The 17,966-nt window shown below is 36.3% G+C and overlaps 1 protein-coding gene and 1 non-coding gene across 4 annotated transcripts in view; one reads left to right on the top strand and one right to left on the bottom strand.

Annotated features, from left to right (window-relative positions):
* The window catches only part of LOC124793188 (mpv17-like protein 2), a 41,515-nt gene that overhangs the window by 6,051 nt on the left and 17,498 nt on the right, over nt 1–17,966 (bottom strand). Inside the window, exons 3-4 of one of the 3 annotated variants that reach the window (XR_007016579.1) lie at nt 7,325–7,452; nt 2,820–2,964 (exon numbers count right to left, since the gene is read on the bottom strand). The exons of 1 other annotated variant lie outside the window; for it this stretch is intronic. Coding sequence is in view for 1 of the 2 variants with exons in the window: in XM_047258001.1 (XP_047113957.1) it covers nt 2,830–2,964 (135 nt within the window). In the remaining variant the exon portion in view is untranslated. The remainder of the gene's footprint in view (nt 1–2,819; nt 2,965–7,324; nt 7,453–17,966) is intronic. One more of the 3 variants, XM_047258001.1, reaches the window with a different exon arrangement.
* On the top strand, nt 9,405–9,480 carry Trnas-cga. Its single transcript has one exon. It is a non-coding gene; the product is annotated as a tRNA-Ser (tRNA).

Genomic DNA, 17,966 nt, shown 5'->3' with positions numbered 1-17,966 from the left:
TTTTGAGAAAAATATTAGGACCGAGAAAGATTGGAGAAGAGTACAAGCTAAAGAGTAATAAGGAAATATACAAAACTATTGAGAAAGTGAGTGAGGCAATGCGTAAACGCAGACTAACGTTTTATGGTCACCTGTCGAGGATGGATGGAAACAGACTAACAAGAAAAGTGTTTGAACATAGTAACAGGAACGAAAAAACCAACAATAAATGGATACAGATGGTGAAAAAGGATTTGGCCTATTTTAATGTCACCCGTGAGTCAATCAGGGACAGGGAAAAGTTTAGACAAATAGTGAACGAAATTAAGTGTTTTCCAGAAGAAACGAAACTAAAGAATAATAACAGGAAATGGTCGGAAGAGCGGAGGAGGAACCACTCGAAAATGATGAGGAAATATTGGGAAGAGAGAAAAAAAGATCAAAAAGCCGGGCAAGTGAATTGTTGAACGTGGTCCAAAGATGGCCGAAATCGAAAGAAGAAGAAGAAGAAAATATTTAGTATTTTCTTCCAATTAATGCTATTATGGCTGAATGTTTTAGTTGTTTCAATACGGGAAAAGCAATGGTTAATTCGGTACTCTAGGCATTAAAGTGCTACACAGTTACATTACATTATTACTATAATTACTTAATGAGAAATTCATGTTGCAATTCCAGTGAGTTGACTTTTATGCTTACCTATACAGATTTCTGAGCTGTAAATATCTCAATTAATGCTGCACTTTCTGTAACAAGTACTACGCTCTCAGAAGCAGCTCATATCACTAAAGGAGACAAAAACTGAGGTCTTTAAAATTAAAAATGCATACATCTAAGAGAGAAATTTGGAAAGTAAGTTCTGACTGAATACTGAATCGGAAAAAAAGGAGATACAGTGACCATATTGCACACTAATGTAAAGCTTTGGTAGTAATGCACCAAGCAGTTGAGAGAGATAACTGTGACATTGTGCCTGGTGCAGTAAAGGTTTTGTAATGGCCAATGTAATTTATAATCCTGTCAGTTGAAGTGTACAGAGAGCATTTGTTGTCTGTGGGTAAAAAAGGAAGACAACCCAAATACATTTACAACAAAATTTATTTAGATTATTGGAGAGAATGTTATGAGTGACGGTGCTATGAGACAACAGTGCAGAATGTCTTCAAACACTGTGTATGATCTGCCAAGGAGTGGACAAACCTCTATAATTACCAATAAAATTGTACAAAATTGAGCAAAACATTCACAGAAAGTCACTGTTAACAATAATTAAATTATGTAGTCATTTGTCTCATTTTTCACAAACAATTTGCACCAACTAACATAATACTGCTGAAGTTTCGTGCGTTTTGAGTACCCAAATTAACTAATGACCATAACGTCAATAGAATGGACTTTCTCCATCACACTGTTACATTTAATGAGACACAAGTTCTGTACATGAAAAATGAGAAAATGGTGGTCTATGGAGTGAACTCGCATCAGTCAACCAAGGGAACCTTTGAAATACCACTATATATTTTCTTATAATAAGCTTGTGGTCAATGGCTTTTGGGACAGGATCAGTGTGCTTTGGTTCAGTTTATGGTACAGAACACAATGACCATTTCCACAATGGTCAGTGAACCATTAATAAACCTATACTAAAAAGCATATTTCAAAACAATGAGACATATTTAGTTTCTGCATAGAAGCAGTAAAATTTGAAAACTGCTCACAAGTTTGACCAATCTCCATACAGCTCTGATTTGGCTGCCACTAATACCTTTTTCCAAGCATGAAACAATGGCTGCTTTAATACATTTCACGAACTATGAGGAGCTTCAAGCTACTATTAAATCATGGTTAGGGTTGCTGGTGGCAGAGTAGTACAACATGTTACACAGAATCTAGTCCATTGAAACTTCCTGGCAGATTAAAACTGTGTGCCGGACCGAGACTCGAACTCGGGACCTTTACTTTTCGCGGGCAAGTGCATTTGTTACAATAAGTGAGGATACCACAAGAAATTATGTTGAAAACTACTTTGTTGTAAAAGTTTTAATGAGTGTACAGCAAAAAGTCATTACAGATGTTAGCCTTTTCATAACGGACCAAATTGAAGTTATTTTCAAAATTTTCCTCATATTTTAGCAAGCAAAGAAAATGGTAAACATTTTTTAAGTTGAGCTTGGCAAATCTAAGAATTGAATGAGTTATGAACTTTAAAAGGAAAAGTGTCATTGTCATGATTCCATCCTGGATTTTCCATTATCTGAACTTTATAAAGATATATTTACACATGGAAATTTAGCAACACAGTTTAGCTCTCATTAAATCTGTATTCTGTGGTTAGCAACTTCTGGTTCTAAGCTCTTGAGATGACATAGGTGCAGTAACTTCTCTCATGATATGATACAATCAAATCCAGTAAGAAATATAAAACTGAATATACTGTCATTATGGTCTATAGCTTGAAATTTTTGAAATGCCAGCCTATCATCAAATACCTGTTAACCAAGCAAATAACAATTTTAGTGTCTGATCTTTGTTCTCAGTGCACGTTTTATAATGCTGTCAACACCAGCAGAATACTAGTGTGTGATATGTTTATGATTTACATGACTCAGTTAACTCATAATAGCTAGAAGCAACAGTGTATTGCACTGTGAGATGTTAATGATCTACACAACTCACTTAGCCTGCCAACACATTATTCACATGCTTGTTATATTATATGCTTCTAAGGGCCACAAAGTGTGTAATTTAAATTTACATCGCGTGAGCTTGACTTACTACACTTCATATATTGTAGTTTATTACATTACATGCTGTAATTAAAAGCTGCATATGACGCTTACCTAATTTGTATCACATTTCATGCTTGATATATGACAGGAAAACATTGTACAGCGTTGTGACAAAGTTGACATACATTAATCTGTAAGTTGGAGGCACGAAGTAGAAATTAATGAACTGACTTGGAGGCCACACCAACCAATCCGCCTGAAAATTTAGTCAAATTATGAAAATTCTGCTGTTAAATACAAGAATCATTAATCAGTATCGTATGTTTAGCATTATGAGAAATCTGAGGCTATTAGAATCATCAAGTTTTGATGTAGTAAGGGTATAGAAGTTGTTGAACGCAGTATTTGCAAGTGGCTACCTGTTAAGAAGTACATCTTGTTGTGCTGAATATCTTGCGATATCTGTGTGCAGGTGGACAATATCTTATTAGTGCATCTTATGTTTATCTCTCTTTCCCACTTCCAAATGAATGACAATATTTTATGCCCTTGCACATTTTTTGTCTTGTTATCATTGATAATGGAATCTGTTCTTTGTCTTTTGTTTGAATGCCTTTTTTTCTTATCCAAATAATAAAACTTATTCATCACAAACTGTAATAATATGAGTACAGTCTGTCCAACACTATTGCAAAGGGAAACCATATTTTCTTCTGTGCTTTAAAACTTCCACTTCATCATCACACTCAGTCATACTGTAACTATGAAATCACAACTACAGGTTACTATTTGTGGCCTACAGTGAAGATGAAATAAAGATCCACAGCTAAAAATTCTGTCTGAAGTGTACAAGCCCTGCATCTTGACTTTACAATAACAAGAATGTAGAATTTTCCTACTTTGAAAATTACTTTCAAGTCTTAAAAATTTTATTTGATTACAGTGACTTAATTAGCAGCATAGTGCTGCTGGAAACCTCATGACAAGTGTACAGAATAATGTTACAGTAATCACAGGGAAAAAGTGAAATATGAGTTTAACTCCAAAAGTCATTTGAAATCAAAGCAATCAACAAAGTGGTTTTAAAGCAAAACGAACAAGTAAAATATGGCACAATGATATCCAACAAGAAAGAAAAACACAGAAAGAGAGGATTATTTATTAGCAACTCATTTAAAAGAAACTAAACCTGAAAACATGAATTGCTATTGTTTTGTCATTGATTCTACATTTTCATATTACTAAAAATGAAATTATAATAATGTACTTTTAAAAACATGAGATGCTTCTCTACAAAAAAATGTCTACATTACACAAAATTTCATGAGTGGCCATGCTTAAATTGAAACCAAAGTCTTGAAGTCTGAAGGAAATGAAGTGTCATGTTACAAGACAAACTTAACAAAAAACTCAAGGAGGCTCCCTCTCTAGATACTTTCTGTAATGATAATGAGGTGTCTAAACAAAATGCACATAATTTTAAATTTCTTGTCCCAATTAATGAACACAACAGTAAGATATCTGAAAAAGTCCATAAGAAGAGCTATTTCAAGCTTCAGATAAGAACAAAAGACTCATGCAATTCTTCTATTATCAGAATGGTAGGAAGTGTAATTTGAAAACATGTGAAACTGAAACAGTGAACAGCTGATAAATGACAAATCTAACATGAAGAGTGCAGCCTTGGACATCTGGTGGCCAGAAACCCCTATGCTCTACCATGAATTCCAAATAGAGCCATTAGGAGTAATGATGTATGAAGTGTACCAGAAAACTTCTGCAAGACAGTAACTCCCAGTATTTCAAACTTCCAGTTCTTGTTTCAAGCTCTATAACCTACATACCCAATTAAGGGTATTTCCACACACTGACCAGAAGAAAGGCAGATTTTTTTGACAGTATCCCTCTGAGAAGTCCCCACCCAGAGATCCAAATGGAGAACCATTTTAGCTAAGAAATATTTTACCTAGAAAATGCGATTATCATTCAGATGTACGCTAGAGCTGCATGACTCATGAAATACAACAGTTATGGTTTTCCCTTGCTTTCATCTGTGCTGTGGTACCAACACAACAAAGGCCAAACAGAATTATGTTACAAAGCTAGATCAGTCAGTCATCCAAACCGTCAGCCCTGTAACTGCTGAAAAGGCTGATGTACCTCTTCAGGAGCCATATATTAGTCTGGGCTCTCGACAGATACCCTTCCAGTGCGGTTGCACCTGCTACGGTATGGTATGGTATGTATCATTGAGCCATATAAGATCCATACTTTGTGGGAGACTTATCCTCATAGGGAAAAGAAAATACAAAATGTTTTTATGGGAATGATAACAATAATTTTTGTGCCAATAAATAGGAATAGTTTTAAGGCCCAATAGTTGGTTTTCTAAATGCCAATGGCACAGCTAACAACATGATAGTTAAATTAACTTGGTTTTTAAGACTCAGTCATTGGGAGCATGAACTAAATTAGAAACAAAGATTTTGCTTTGGGAATCAATCAATCAATCTCTTTATTCATCCGTTAACAATATACATTGTATGGATGTAGTCAATTACAATACAGTTTCTTATCTTTAATTTGTTTCAAAAACTTGGATAAGTTTTGTATATATAAAGTTTTTTATATATAAAAAATATTACTTTTCCATATTCAGATATTCTTCCATGCTATAAAAACTATCTGTTAGTTAAAATTGTTTAAGATCACCTTGAATTTATGAAATTCTTTAATTTTCTTTATTGTAGAAGCAATGCACTAAAAAGTATTTTGGGCTGGTAGTTTACACTTTTCTGGTAGAGTGCTCCTTTGTGGGTGTGTCTGTGAAAATCATCCCTGTTCTTTGTTTCATGGTTATGAACATGATTATTTAATGTTGAAAATTCCTGATGAGTTTTCAGAAAGCATACACATTCATAGATGTATAAGCTAGGAAGAGTCATTATTTTAAATTCTTTATATATTTTCCTGCATGACACTTTGGAGGGAACCCCTTTCATTAATCTAATAGCCCTTTTTTTAAGTTTGAAAGCCTGTTTTGCCATACCTGTATTTCCCCAGAAGATCACACCATATCTAAGCAAACTGTTCATGTAAGCATAATAGGCACATAGCAAAGATTCAGTGTTGCAGCATTCTCGAAGCATTCTTAAGACATAGCAGCATTTACTTAATTTTTTACTCAAAACTTCTAGATGCTTTTCCCATCTCAAGTGCTCATCCACCCATGTACCGAGGAATTTTGTGTATGGAGCTTGTGCAATAACATACTTCCCTAACTCAGCTTTTACTCTTCTTCTAGTGTTGATATGAGGAACTATCCAATATTTATCTAATATTTATCTTATCAAGACCAAACTTTATGGATTCTAGCACCTCATAACGTTTCTTGAACTAATTTCAACCTGGTCTTGTTGGGAATTTAAGTGTAAAATACCTTGGGTAGGCCAGCACACCCAGAATAATTTGACACAAACTGAAGTTACAAGAAAAAAATTTGTAGGGCAAACACTGTTTAACTCTAAGGTACACAGTCATAGAAAAAGTAACTGAAAAACATATTATCTCTGTTTCATCAAGACTATCTGAAACCAAAACTCTGAATTCCATATCCATTTTTATCAAGAAGTTTTCTTGAATTTATATGTTGTGTAACTCTTCTATTGAACAAGTGACTTAAATCTCAAACTCTTACTTATGTAAAAAAAATGAGGAGGTGTAAAATAACAAAAAACATGAGATTTATTCCAGAGAAAATGCAAATTTTATATGGCAAGTTTACAAAGCAAACTTTGTATGATAAGTTTATAATGTTTATACACATCAAAACCTACATTTTTTCCTCTTGAAACAGAAGTCAATAAATGAGACAAGTATGCGGTTTAATAAACTGAGCCATATTATTAATAGATTTAGCTGCTTATGGTGCATGTTCCATCCGTTCTGTGCTTTGCAGCATATAAGTAGTAGAATGAGTTGCACAGATGGTGCATGGCTCAATAGAAAGAGTTGCAGTTCCATGCAAGCTGTATGAACATGAAAAAGAGCAATGTTGTGGCATCAAAATATAGCTGCCAAAACTGTAGAAAAATGAGTCTAATTTTCCTAGTCTCTTTGGAATAATTTCATTCTCACTAAAAAATGTGTTTTCAGTTACAGCAGGCATCAACATTAATTCCTCAAGTTATCATATGATTTCAGTTAGTTTTTCCAATAGAGACTGTCACATGATGTCCACCATGTGTTGAGAATACTGCTGATCCCACTGCCCCCCCCCCCCTTTTTTTTTTTTTTTTTTGAGCAAACTGTATAACCAGTATTTAAACTTTTCCTCATCAGAAAATGTGTCACATTATTATATATATTTAACAATATCTTCAAAAACTTAAGAGAGGTTTCACAACAAATTTGACAGAAAAAAGAGGAAATTATAAATGAAATTCTAGCAACAGAGAATATTTATAATAACTGAAGAAAATTGGTATGGTACAGAGTATGCATGTCATTTGGCATAGCAAAAACAACACTGGTGCCATCACTCACTCAGAAGAAAAACAGTACATACAGGTACTGCATCTCTGAGTTTCACCCTTCTTGGAGGTTTCTTCTCATACCTGTGCCATGCTGAGAAGAAAGACTGGGGACCAAAAGCTTTCTGAGAACATCCTTTCTCCTTTCTAAGGACTTCAGTGTGGAAGCGCAAACAGACCATTTCTGTGTGTGCTACTCTTTTTTTGGGTTTCTGTGCATGAAAGAAATCTTGTATTTTCTAGTGTTTTTAAAATCTCACTCATCACAATACCATTAATATTTGCATACTCAGCATTAACATTTAAGCAAGAATCAGTTTAAGGCAGAAGAGGAACAGCTATAAAAAATAACAAAGCCCCAGTATGACTCCTTGGAGAACTCATGAAATGTTAAACTTAAATGATGAAGGGAGAAAATATAAAAAATGCAGACAGGGTCATTCCACATCAAATCACACAAGTCATGTCACCTGTCATCCCAGACTTTCATGAAACTTTGCACATTTGCTTATATACTTATAACATAAGAATCTGTGAAAAATCTTTTTGCTCTCAGACTAAAACTTTTTTATATCGAATTTTAAATGTAGTGATATTCTAATACGTCAGCCCTGCAAGAAAGCCAATGCAAAATGTTACTTATCTACATAAATGGTTTATGAAGCTTCTGATTTGGATTTTATCATTAGTTAAGAGAACCACATATGTAACAAACATGGAATTATTTAAGCAGTAAAGCTACAAAGAACAATATAAAAAAATTAATATTTGTCACCTTCCAATTTCCAGAAAAAGTACAGACACATTGGAAAATGCTTATATCATGTTTCTCCTACCTGGTGGGAACTTATAATTGGTCTTAAATAATTCCCAAGACAGTACACACTGTAATAAAATAAAATTATTAATGGTTTTTCTACGAATGGACACACAAATAAAACTGAAATCACAATACTTTGTGTTGTGATGAAGAAATAATAATTATTATTATTATTCTAAGAAAGATCATTCATACCCGACATCAACTGTTTCAGATTTTCACAAAACTTTTTCTACTTGTTACTTTCAGTATGGCAATAGTCAATGCAAAACTTCTCCACATAACATTATGTAGTTTGAGGGGAAAAAATGGAATTTTTTTACAAACGTAAATGCCACAACTGAAGTTTGTCATTTGGATTGCATTACTTCAGACAACAATAACAATAATAATAATGATAATAACATTAATAATAACAATAATAACAGAAATCATCTTATATTCAACATACCACTGTCATATTTCCCCAGATGTCACAGAGGGGAAGTATTTTTGACTTATGGGAATATAGAAAATCAACCTAAGCTGTTGTGGTCCGAACAATGATTTTTAAATATGTAAGACACTTTCTGATAGTTGATACAAGATTTATTTTTATTGAAACTCTATTGTTATTATTAAAAAAAACAAGAAGCCTTCTGCATTTTGAGACATATTGGATGTTAAACTTCCTGGCAGATTAAAACTGTATGCCCGACCGAGACTCAAACTCGGGACCTTTGCCTTTCACGGGCAAGTGCTCTACCAACTGAGCTACCCAAGCACGACTCACGCCCCGTCCTAACAGCTTTACTTCTGCCAGTACCTCGTCTCCTACCTTCCAAACTTAACAGAAGCTCTCCTGCGAACCATGCAAAACTAGCACTCCTGAAAGAAAGGATATTGTGGAGACATGGCTTAGCCACAGCCTGGGGGATGTTTCCAGAATGAGATTTTCGCTCTGCAGCGGAGTGTGCGCTGATGTGAAACTTCCTGGCAGATTAAAACTGTGTGCAGGACCGAGACTTGAACTCGGGACCTTTGCCTTTTGCAGGCAAGTGCTCTACCAACTGAGCTACCCAAGCACGACTCACGCCCCGTCCTCACAGCAGGTCCCGAGTTCGAGTCTCGGTCTGGCACACAGTTTTAATCTGCCAGCAAGTTTCACATCAGCGCATACTCCGCTGCAGAGTGAAAATCTCATTCTGGAATCATCCTCCAGGCTGTGACTAAACCATGTCTCCACAATATCCTTTCTTTCAGGAGTGCTAGTTCTGCATGGTTCGCAGGAGAGCTTCTGTTAAGTTTGGAAGGTAGGAGACGAGGTACTGGCAGAAGTAAAGCTGTGAGGATCGGGCATGAGTTGTGCTTGGGTAGCTCAGTTGGTAGAGCACTTGCCCGCGAAAGGCAAAGGTCCCGAGTTCGAGTCTCGGTCTGCACACAGTTTTAATCTGCCAGGAAGTTTCACATCAGTGCACACTCTGCTGCAGAGTGAAAAATCTCATATTGGATGTTCATTTAACATATATCACATCACTGTTCAGAAGGTCATTCAAATGAGATTATGTAAACTGACAACCTATAGTAAGGCTGCCGCATGGAAGTATAGAGCCAAAAGTTACAAATTTAATTGAGACATTTTCATTACACGGTTTAACTTTATTTATGATGTCAAAATAGCATCTTTAAACAACAATTACTCTAGCAACACTAATGCTAATTTAATACGTATATGTTCAGCAATGAAGATCCCTGAAACTATCAATGAAACTTCTTAAGAGCATCTCTGTTTTTAATCCACTGTGACAAATTATATTCTGTTAATTACACAAGCTTTTCATTAAAGTAATATATTCTGCCTAATGATGTTGATTTAGGTACACCAACAGCACATAAAATGTTTTCCAAAGGCACAAAACAAGGGTCTTCCTTCTCAGGCCAAAATAATGTGACTGCTGTTCCAGGTGGGTGGAGAAAAAGTAGTTTAGTGTCACCTTCTTCATTACACACATTTCTGATGAAGGCAAAGTACCACCTGTCATCACATACAGCTGCTAAAAAAGAATTTTGTTGAGGACAAGTGCATGTCCATTGAGGGACATTTTCATTGAATGAAAAAATTAAGGAAGGCTTTTCAGGACAAGTTACTCTTCTAATCTCTAAAGAAACACAAGAAAGTGGTTTGTAATGGTGAAAATTCCTGGTACCAGGTATTGTGCGGGTTGCCAAAATCTCTTCTCAAGTTTCTTGCATAGGAAATCTACATTGACTTCCTCTAAGAAGTGAAAAAACGTTTGTCAATATTAGCTTTGCAGAAATCGAAAAACACCAGATGCAGCTATTATTTGTGCATCGCCTGCCAGTTTAAGACTAGCTCTTCTTAATATATGTTATATAGTTCCTCCCAAACCATCGCACATAGATTTACCGTGGCGAGTAGCAAAAAAGGAATGAACAGCGTCAATTAAAAAATTGTTTTTTGCTCACCACAAATTTTTAAAGCTTTTTTCTATTTTTATGTTAAGTAGCACATCCATCAGTGAAATAATGCACTATCTTCACTAGTGTGTAATGCTGTGCCAGCCACTTAACCATTTCTTTCTGGACAGCATTTACAAATCCTACAACATCATGTTCCGTGTCATCACTTATAAACCAGTTCTTCACTATTATCAAGTTACTTTCTTCATTTACCACATAGACACACACAGGATGGATTGTACAGCTGCTTCTTGTCCAGTGGTAACTCTGAATTTCATTCTGAATTACAAAACTGTAGTTTTCAGCAAAGTCCATAAACAGAATTGCTTTTTTCAGAGTTAGATTTTCTTTCAATTTTTTCAATGATTTTGACTGACACTTAGATATAAATGAGTGTGGTTTAAGTGCCTGTAATTCTGTTACCAACAAGTCTATGTATTCATCAACAGTAGCAGATGGCTTTGCCAATTCTGCCCGATGATCTATGTTTATCCACTGGCTGAAGTCAATTTCATTATCAGCATCTTTGTAAGCTAATTTCTGTTTTAATAATTCTGACAGTTTGTCATCACTGGGGCACTTAGTGCAGTGATTAAGGGTATATGGAACGGCCTATGCTTACAATGTTAAATTGAGCTAAAAGTTAGGAACATTTTCCCATTTGTTATTTGGACGATACTCTTGATTTTTTCACAGAACGCAGAGATATGTTCTGCTTTTATGCTGAATTATTAATTTTGAAAAAATAATGTATGGTTTTTCAGATATTTTATTTTTTGTAAATGTTAAAAAAGTTATACATTTTAACAAGTATTTTAAAATTTACATCCATTAATACAAAATAATTCCACATATCTTTTAATTAAGATATATTAGAAGGTCTTAAGGAACAACTACAGAAAATTTCATCTTTCTTCTATAAATAGGCCCTGAGAAAATGTACCTTATACACAAAAAAACTAAAGTTATGGGAAATTAGCTTCAAAGTTTTTACTTCAGTACAAGCCTGCTCCATAGCTTGTATCATCAGAATCGTCCAACAGCTTCCTCTTGATGGCTCTGCTATGCTGTCTAGCCATCTTTGAATATACTTTTATGGCATTATCTGAAGACCTGAGCCGTTCCTTGTCCAAACAAAGCATAACTGCGGCAGTTCGTAGTCCTACACAGAGCCCCAACTTCTGCAGAACTTTGCACTTTGTTATATTGCCCTGATTGAATGATGAAACAGCATCATAAACGCCAAAGTGAAGTGTGTTTATACCCACAAACACAGTTTTAGGTAGTCTATTCCATATCACATGGTTCACACACTCATTTGGATTTTGAGTCCGGCCATGAAGACATTTCTTTAGTAGACTAATATCTGCAAGGTCTCGGAATATTGGTTTTATTTCATCCATTATGGCAGGTGATGAGGGTGATTGTATTGTTTCTTAGTTACCTTGCCTCTGTTGCACTTGCACCAACTATCGTCTCCTTTTGGACATAGCCCATGTTGGGGATTCTCATTGTTTGAAGCTGTATGAAAAAACAGAGCCCAGACTGCTCTTCTCATTAATTCTGCATCTGCTGTATTCTGTCTTATTGCTAGACCATAGCACTTCTGAATATGATCTATTGTAGCATCTGTCAGTCTATTTTTCCCATCTAAAGTTTTTCCATCGCTCAATTTCTTGCCTTTCATGCTAGTCTTGAGCCGTCGAAGTCTTGATCCCATCCTTTTCTGAACATGGCCAACACACTCCAGTTTGGAAATTTTCACAACGTTACCATAGGCTCTCAGTTCCTCAGTTTCTTTGAAAGCCTTAGAGTCATCATCTCCAAGATAGTTTATGTATCTAACGTTGTACCATTTTACTGAGCGTTGATAAATACTTCTTACACCAGCAACTTCCATACCACCACTTGACCCATAGTAATTTGCCATGCACTCCTCTTCATGTTTATTTTTCATTTTCTCCTTGCATCTGCAATGCTTGGAAAGTATTGCCACATCAACTACCTTACCAGTGTCCACACTTGTAGCTGTTACTACACCATTCAGAGATGTGTGGCCTCTCTTCTGCCAGCTTCCATCAAAAGCTATGGGCAAGTCTCTGCTATTATTATTTTCAACAACTGCTTCCTCAACAGCATCTTTCATGTTTTCCTGTACCACATCTTCTACAGCAGAGCCTATTGCAATTATGTGTTTGTTAAATTTTGAAGGTGGAAGAGGGAGGTTCATCACACCACACAACATGGCACCTGCAGCCCTGCCCTTTCCTATACACTGTAATCCATAAACCAGTCTAATGTTTGTATCGTATAGTTTACCTGTATCTGCAGTAACATGTGAGGAATTGAAGAAAGCAACACTGTGTTTGCAATAACTGCACATCAACTCTAATTCACAAGCAAGTCCTATATGTAAGTTTGTATTCAATGAAACACCACATTTTCCTCATTGTTTGCAGCACACATTGTTCTCCAAAACGTCTGATAATAAAGAGACGTTAATTACCTCATATTTTGTAGTCCCAGCATTTAGTTTCTTGTATTCTTCTTCAATTCCAGCTAGTTTTCTTCTTGAAGCACTTTCCGGTGTAGTGGCAGCAGCATCACTCAATGTATCACTACCAGTGTTGAGGTTAGTCGCTACTGGGACATCAGATACTGACGAAGATGAATCAGACGAATTTTTAGTACACTTTACTTTCTTGCGCCAATGTACACGCTTTCTAAATACCTTCAGATTAGTCTTGTCATGTTGAAGGAAAGAAAACTCAATGACTTCTCCACATACGACTTTCACAACAATGACATGGATGTACTCACAAAGAAAACAATACAAATGGTGCAGAATCTATTGTCAACTGTCTAGCAGTGTAGCCAACAGAAAAGCTAACTCTCTTGTGCTCAATATATCTCTGGCAAGGCTGTCTATATCAGGTATATTTCGCGTCTCATATATAAGGTGCGGAACATCGTGTGTTGAAATTATTTTAAAAAATTATTTAAAATAGTTCTATTCACGTCATCCAAATATTTTATACATGATATTAAACGGGAGAGTCTAAATTTTTCGAAAATGCATTTACCCAAAAATCGATTTTTTCATCGAAAAACTCATTCCGTATACCCTTAAGCATGCAGTCTTAGTTTTCAGAGACACATATAAGAAATTTTATAAGTTTCTTGTATATTTCTTCAATGTGTTCCACATCCATAAGCAGGTTTGGATTCTCTCACTTAAAACAAGAGTGCAGTTCCCTTAAGTTGCAAATGATGAGTCTTTTTTGCATATAAACATTCTTCTGAATGCTAACTTTGTCTTTTGCTCCTGGTAACATTCTAGTATATTCATAATTTTGGTAGAAATTGGTGACAATCTTTACCTCTTATCAGCAATAACTTCCCCCTTTTTGGTTAGTAATTGATAAAATACCCATTTCTGTTTTCAGTTTCCTTTCTTGTTGAAGCACACACTCACTAACATTGAATTCTGACATTATGTTTTCTTTTGACCAAGAGGCTAAGATTAAAATTTGAATTTTTTCAGGTACTCTTACATTAGCCACTTTTTCTTTCATTAAAAATGTCATGGCCTCAAAATATTTGGTTTTCTTAACAATTTCATTATCAAATTTTTCTTCTCTATGGTCAGAATCTTCAATACTGCAGTCTGATGCCCAGCACACTTTTCTTTCCAAAACATGCTTCACTTTTTCTAGCTTCTTTTTGCCATATGAAGCCTTGCTGTGATTTGGAATGGAGTGAAGTTTTAAGGGAGAGCACCCCAAATCATGTAAACTTTTATTTGCGTCCTCAATACTTTGTCAGCCGGTCTCGTTCCAGAATCCGTCCCAGTCCCATCTGTCTCAGTCGGCCAGACTCGTCCTTCACGTGGCCACTTGTCGCAGTTCCATTGCCAACTGCTTATAGTTAGTTCAGTGTGGAGTTAGTGTTCGCTTTGTATACCCATTCTTGATCTGTTTCAAACCTTTTTTGAGCTCTGAACTTCTGGTTCTTTACGTATTCTATTCAGCATCCATGCCAAGTAATTAAAATGTATTTTATAATTATGTAAATTACATGGTACATAATACATACATCTTTTCAGGTAACAAAATGGCATAACAGCTTACTTGATTATTTTGATAAACAGCAGAAGAAATACTTGCAAAAAGGCAAGATTTCTTTGTTATTACACATGCAAAGGACGTCAGCCATTTTCTGTCTTTTTTTATCCAAGGTAAAAGAGCATGTTCATTGTTATGGAAGGCAGACTGACTTACAACCGAATGAAGCCCACACTTCGTAATCAAGTGTATGGTGTCACATTCTGTAAGGAGAATATGATAACTTCTACAATATTATTTCAGTGGTACAGGGTGGCGCACGAAAAATCGGCCCCAAGTACGAGACTGCTCACTGTCGCTTACCAATTGTCATCTACTGTTTCAAAGTCATTTGCATTAGGTTATTTGTTATTTCTTCACTGCCTAATTATTACATGTTTATCTATTCTGCTCGTAGCAGTCAACAAATCGTGCGTAATTGGCGAGAAGTCTGTACTGGGGGCCAGTTTTTCATGTGCCACCTTATATTATTTCACTGCGATCAGCCACATAACACTATAATTGGCTAAACGAGATGTTCTGCAGAATCTCGAAAATTACAAGTGTGTGAGAATTCCATTATGAATAAAAACTCTGTACTTCATGGGGGAGGCAAGTGCCCCCTCTTTGTGTCTTCCATCTTCAGTCACCTATGCTACTAATTTTCAATTTTTCATAAGAACCATATACCAAGCACAATGAACGGTGAATGAGTAAAAATAAATGGTTCCCAAAAAGAGCAATCATCAGTGAACTAGTTCCCAAGGATGAATGAGTTTGCCCATCTCTATTGGTGACCTAGTGGGGTGGTGGTGGTGGTGGTGGTGGTGGTGGTGGTGGGGGGGGGGGGGGGAGGGGGAGGGGAGGGGGAGGGCAGAGGCTACAGCAAGGAAGGAAAGGGGGAGGAGGGGGAGGGAGAAGAGGTGAAGATGCTAGAGAAGGAGAGCTCCCCCAAATGGCTCACACTATAGAAACAATTGAGAAAAGGAGGTCAAACCACAAGAGGAAATAAAAAATTCACAAAAAAATAAAGAATAAAAGGAGAGTGGAAATGGTACACAAGACTGTAATGAAATAGTGAAATCAAGGGACTAGCCAGGTCATTGTAAAGAGAAACACTGAGGGAGAAAGGGGGGGGGGGGGAGCAGGAGGGTGAGGAGCTAGGATGGGAAAGAGTGGATAAGGGGAAAGGGAAGGGAATGCAACCTGGAAGATATGAGAGGCTGCAACAGTTCAGGGCTCCGTGCACACTAGATACATACCCATGAAAGAGCTGTGGGTTTTTTGGAAACGGAAAATCTGCTCTGTGAAAATCAACATGGATTCCACAATCTGATTGCTTTGTTCATGCATGAGATACAGAGTACCATAGACAATGGTGCCAAAATTGATGCAGTGTTTCTAGATTTTCATGAGGCTTTAGGTACAATTCTGCACTGTCATTTAATCAACAAAATACAAGATTGTCGAGTTCAGGATCAGATTCACAATTCTACCTAGGACTTCCTCACAGACAGAATTAAATATGCCATTCTTAATGGGGTAAAACTGACAGATGCACCCCATGGGAGTGTTCTAGCACCACTACTGTTTACAATGTATATAAAGGATCTGATAAATAATGCCGGAAGCCCCATGAGGATGATGCTGTTGTCTACAGAAGATTGCAATACCATAAGATTAGTAAGGTGCAGAAAGATCTGAAGAGGATCAATGATGCTACATCTATATCTGCATCTATAATCTGCAATCTGTAAGACCCAGTGAAGTGCAGGGCAAAGGATACTTTCCAGTGAATCATTATGTTAAGGTTTCATCCCATTCCATTTGTATATGGAGCACGATAAGAATGATTGCTTCAATGTTACTCTGTATGTTATAATTAGCTTAAGTTTGTCTTCCTGGTCGCTACTGAAGCAACATGCAGGGAGTTTTAGTATATTCCTAGATTACTCACTTAATACAGTTTCTCAAAATTTTGTAGGTAGGCCTTCATGTGACACTTGAGTTCTATATTCAAGTGTTTGTCACTTGAGTATTTTCAACACCTCCGTGACATTCTCCCACGAGTCAAACAAAAAGTGACCAACCTTGCTGCCCTTCTTTGGATACATGCAACATCCCGTTAGCCCTCTTTGTTATAGGTCCACTCACCCTAGCAACATTCTAGGATGAGTTGCCCCAAGTGTTTCATAAGCAATCTCCTTTGTAAATTGACTGAATTTTCCCAGTATAGTACCAATGAACCAAAGTTTGCCATCTGTTTTACGTCTGACTGAGCGTCTGTGATCACTATTTCATATTCTTATATTTATTACACTTAGGTATTTGTATGAGTTGATAGATTCCGATTGTGACGTATTTCTATTGTGGTCATATGATACCACATTTTTATATTTTGTAAAGTGCAAAATTTAAAATTTCTGAACATTTAACCCAAGTTTCCAATCTTAGTCTTATCAAGACCTGAGTGGACTCTTGTGGAATTTATATTAGACAATACTTTATTATAAATAACTGTATCATCTGCGAAAGCTGAGTTTATTATTCATATTGTCTGCCAGGTCATTAGTATTAAACATGAACAGCAAAGCTCTCAACACACTTACTTGGGGCACACTCTCAGTTACATCTACAATTATCAATGCTGTCAGTCTGCAGCAACTGGCTGTGTCATCCCTACAAATAAATCTTAATCCAGACATAAATGTATAGTAGCCACATGGTCATACTTTCATCAATATCTGTTGGTGAGGTAGTGAGTTAAATGCTTTTTGGAAGCCAAGGAATACTCTGTATACTGGACTGCCTTGGTACAATACATTCACTATGTCATGCAAGTAAGGGTCTCAAAGATTTGGTGTGACACTTGCCTTGTTCCAACTACTGGGCAGTTGTGTGTTTGGTGGATCTATGATGTATAATTCATAAAGAGAGAGCCAAAAATTTTGTATGGAATCACAGAAATTTCTTCAGATCCTCGAGCTTTCTTTTTGGTAATTTCAGCTGGTTCTCAAAACCACAGACACTAATGTCTATATCATTCATCTTTGGAGTGCTGACAGAAATAAACTGGGGCAGCACTCCTGGATTTTACTTTGTAAACAATATTTGAAAACTGAGTTCAACATTTCTGCTTTTACTCTGCTCTGCTCAGTTTAAACTCCTCTGTCATCCACTAGTGCCTGGACACTAACTTCAGTGCCACTGACAGCATTTACATACGACCAAACTTTCTTTGGGTTTTCGGTGAGGTCTTTCAACAAGATTATGCTACAGCAGTCAAACAAGGATTCCCAGGCTGCCTTTTTGAAAGCCAAATTCATCTCATCTATCTATAGCT

This window comes from Schistocerca piceifrons, chromosome 1 (genome assembly GCF_021461385.2).
Source record: "Schistocerca piceifrons isolate TAMUIC-IGC-003096 chromosome 1, iqSchPice1.1, whole genome shotgun sequence".
NCBI classification, from domain to species: domain Eukaryota; kingdom Metazoa; phylum Arthropoda; class Insecta; order Orthoptera; family Acrididae; genus Schistocerca; species Schistocerca piceifrons.
Note: the sequence above shows the minus strand (reverse complement) of the source record. Positions and strands in the feature narration are given on the sequence as shown.